The sequence below is a fragment of the Peromyscus leucopus genome, chromosome 16_21 (assembly GCF_004664715.2).
Source record: "Peromyscus leucopus breed LL Stock chromosome 16_21, UCI_PerLeu_2.1, whole genome shotgun sequence".
Taxonomy (NCBI): domain Eukaryota; kingdom Metazoa; phylum Chordata; class Mammalia; order Rodentia; family Cricetidae; genus Peromyscus; species Peromyscus leucopus.
The window spans coordinates 17,645,249-17,649,082 of NC_051084.1; the positions used below are offsets into that span (position 1 = coordinate 17,645,249).

Genomic DNA, 3,834 nt, shown 5'->3' on the forward strand with positions numbered 1-3,834 from the left:
CTGGAGACTCCTGTCCCAATCATTAAGATTTCCATGACACTTCTGGTCTCTGTCACTCTTATCGGGATTTCATAGAAAAGCCAGTCAGCCTCATCCTGAAGATGAGAGTGGTAAAGTGAATAAGGACCACTCTGCACTCATTATCTACCCATCATTTAAAAATAAATTCATATAAATATATGCACACGGATAAAATTCGAATATAAAATTTAATAACACAAAATGTACTCAATGAACAAGATTCTCCTATGGACATGGATGCAGAAAACTATGAAAGATTCAATAATATTTTAAGTTCCAGAATGTAAGTAACACCTGAATGAAACTAGTGCAGTATGAAAGGTAAAAATCTTCAGTGAGCCCAGCATGATGGCAAATGGATTTCTCTCAGTATTCATGGGACAGAGACATGTGGATGTCTGTGACTTGTAGGCCAATCAGAAAAGGGGAGGATAAAAATAAAATTATTTGAATACACTAATAAAAACACTCTCCCCAGTGTGTAGAGAGATGGCTAAACTGTGTAGATGACACAGTTGGAGTCTCAGAATCTGGGAACTCACAGCCTCCTGTCCTTCCTACACCAGAGTTACTAAGAGCCTCTCCTCGACTCCACAGGCTACTGTACTTCCAACATTCACACACACATAAGCAAACAAACATACATCTAAGCAAAAAATAACAACTAAATCTTAAAAGTATTTTCCCTGTACATTTTTGTGAAGATACATTTCCTAAACTGTACATAAAACTAAACTGTTAAAAAGGAGAATCATAATCCAAAATAAGTCTTGTAGGGAAGATGAGGATAAGTACAGGCAGACATGTAAATATCTACCAGTTTCACTATATCATTGTATTGTGGAAAATAGTCATTCCTTTTTGTAAATATTCTACTTGCATGCACTTTATCACTAATGTTCAAAGAAGCAAAGGTTTTAAACTTCTCAGTTCTTAATGTAGTGAACATGGATTCATGTGATCCACACAAGCCAAGTACCCTTGAAGATAATCAATTTCTAAGACACTGTAGACATCCTGAAATCTTGGTGTGAGAAGGCAGACACAATGGCCTCTGAGCTAGACTCGGAAGGAAACTATAACCAGGATGAGGCTGACAATGAACAAGATAAGCAACTTGTCCCCATACACTGCTTCTAGGATCCCAGGTCCCAGAGCTGGGTCTGAGCCAGGAAAGCAGGGCCCAGGAGATTCCTCGTCCAGGAGTTCATCTTTCCATGACCCAATCACAATGCTCTCTATCACTACCATTGGGAATTCTTAGAGAAGCCAATCAGCCTTCTCCCTATCAAGATTATAAACTGAACACACACCAGCAGAGACTCAGTGTCCACTCTTCAAGCAGGATGAAGACCCTTGTCCCTGAGGCTCTCCTCCTGCTGCTCCTGGCCAACCTGGCCCTGACCAGGCATCCAGAGGGTGAGTGTGGGTGTCAGGAGGGAAAGGACCTAACCTGGGAGATGAAAGGACCCTGGGGCTGCAGCACAGGAAAATCTGTCTCTCACCTAGCCCAGCCAAGACCTTCTGGTCCCTGGTTTATTTTATATTATAACCCCTGTCCCCTGCTCCCTGCTCCCCTGGGAGCAATGTGGGGAGTTTCATAGGGAACTACATGGGGTGCTCTAGATCTAAAGGCCCACTGCACCTAGGGTCACACTCCATGCGCCTTTTACACACTCTGCTCACCTGGCCTGGCCTCCTGGAGCCCCATTTCATCATTGTGGCCTTTGTGGGTGACACGCAGTTTGAGAGATTCAACAGCAGAGAGGAGCCTCTGAGGATGAAGCACTGTGCACCATGGGTGGATCAGCAGAAGCCAGAGTACTGGGAGAAGAAGACAAAGAACTTCCTGAGTCTAATGGACTATTACTCTGACATAATGAAGAAAATGCTTCGCTTCTACAATCAAAGTGAAAGTGGTGAGTGAAACCAAATAAGAAATCCCAAATCTAAAGTTCCCTAGGGGTTTACTCCAGTCCCCCATATCCAAAATTTACCCCAGTAAATATGACCCAAATAGGCTACAGAGAGCCTGGGTACACTGACCAGGTTTTCTGCACAATTTAAGCACAAATGTGGCTATTTAAAAAGGCCAAGTGGGAGGGACTGAGCCACTGGAGGGCCCCAAGGGACCTGGCCCTGTGAGAGTGGCTGACAGTAGGGACTTGGACAGGAAATCACACACTGCAGATCCTGATGGCCTGCGATATACTGCCTGGAGTGTACTTCAGTCGTGGACAATATGAATTCATCTTGGATGGCCATGATTACCTTGTGCTGAATGAGGACCTGAGAACTTGGACTTCAGTCGGCAAGGCAGCTGAAATGCTGAGGCAAGAGTGGGAGGAGTCAGGTTTTGCAAACTCTCTGAAAACTTCCTTGGAGACTAGTTGTGTGCCTTTGCTTTTCAATCAGCTGGACTATGGGAAAGAGATTTTGCTGAGAACAGGTAAGGAAGAAATGGCCAGCCCTGAATCGAGACTGAAACTCCTGTCCCCTGAGGATTCCTCCAGCAGGGAGAAGCTGGAGTAATAACTCTGTCTTGCATCCAAAGGGAAAGAGTGTCATGGGTTACCTAATTCAACAAGAGAGGAGCTCTCCAGAGGGCTAAGCCTTCTCTCAGGATAGATCAGTCTGTCAATTATGCAGCATTTCCCTTCCATTTGCCTTGTGAACCATGATCTCTGTCATGCCTGTTTGATGTCCATGTACTTTGGAGGTCTGAGCCAAGTGTTATTGAGTCTGAGTCTCCATCCAGTCAGAACCAGAAGTCCATATTCCTAGAGGGCAATCCAGAGTCCCCTGCTCTGTGCTGGCTCATGGTGATTCTGAAACTTTCCAAGGAATAGATTACCCCATCTTCATCCTGAGATAAGGCTGAGGAGTGGAGTCTACATCTCTCCTTCTAGCCATTTTCTCATCCATTAAAAACAAGGTTATAGGCACAGTAACAGATATTCAGGAAGAATGCAAAAAGCCTGAATTTTCTAATTTATTCCCTTCAGATACTCCTAAAATGCATGTGATCCGTAAGGTCAGAGCTGATGGAAATATCACTCTAGGGTGCTGGGCCCTGGACTTCTACCCTGCTGAAATCACCCTAACCTGGCAGAGAGATGGGAGCAACCAGAATCTGGATATGGAGGTGATAGAGACCAGGCCTGCAGGAGATGGAAACTTCCAGAAGTGGGCAGCTGTGGTGGTGCCTTCTGGGGAGGAGCAGAGATACACATGTCATGTGAATCATGAGGGCCTGCCTGAGCCCATTACTCTGAGATGGGGTAAGGAGTGGAAGTGAGCACAGAGCCTATCACAGAGACAGTTGGATTATTGGGGAGAAATGGAGCAAGGTCATGAATGGTAGCTGCACATCAGAAGCCTCACTGTTCCTTCCATTCTCTGTCAGAGCCTCCTCAGCCCTCTGTCCCCATCATGCCAATTGTTACTGGCCTGGTTCTTGGAGCTGTGCTTATGGGAGCCATGGTGACTTTTCTGATATGGAAGAGGAGGACTAAAGGTAAAGAAAGGGCAAGGTCTGAGTTCAAGTCTCCATGGGAATATCAGGTCCAGCTGAGAGTGTGCCCTGACACATGAGAGAAACATCCATACAGTTGCTTATTCAGTCTTGTGCTGATGTGCTGACATTAACTCTATTGTGAAGGAAATAATGAACAGATTCATCACTGCAGTGATAGAGGTGGCAGAGATCTGATGTAGCCCTCAGAGGTCAGATGGAAAGGTTCCTACTTAGAACACATATCCAGGAGTCCAGTTAGTCCTCTTCATGTGCAGTCTACTATCATGTTTCCTCAT

At 45.1% G+C, this 3,834-nt stretch overlaps 1 protein-coding gene across 1 annotated transcript; it reads left to right on the forward strand.

Annotated features, from left to right (window-relative positions):
* The first annotated feature begins 1,367 nt into the window (after window positions 1-1,367).
* Window positions 1,368-3,615, forward strand: LOC114682673 (H-2 class I histocompatibility antigen, Q10 alpha chain-like). The gene is made up of 5 exons (XM_028856644.2): window positions 1,368-1,440; window positions 1,671-1,940; window positions 2,195-2,470; window positions 3,027-3,302; window positions 3,428-3,615. Exons 1-5 carry the CDS (start codon window positions 1,368-1,370, stop codon window positions 3,613-3,615), a joined length of 1,083 nt encoding a protein of 360 aa, XP_028712477.2.
* The last annotated feature ends 219 nt before the right edge of the window (window positions 3,616-3,834 follow it).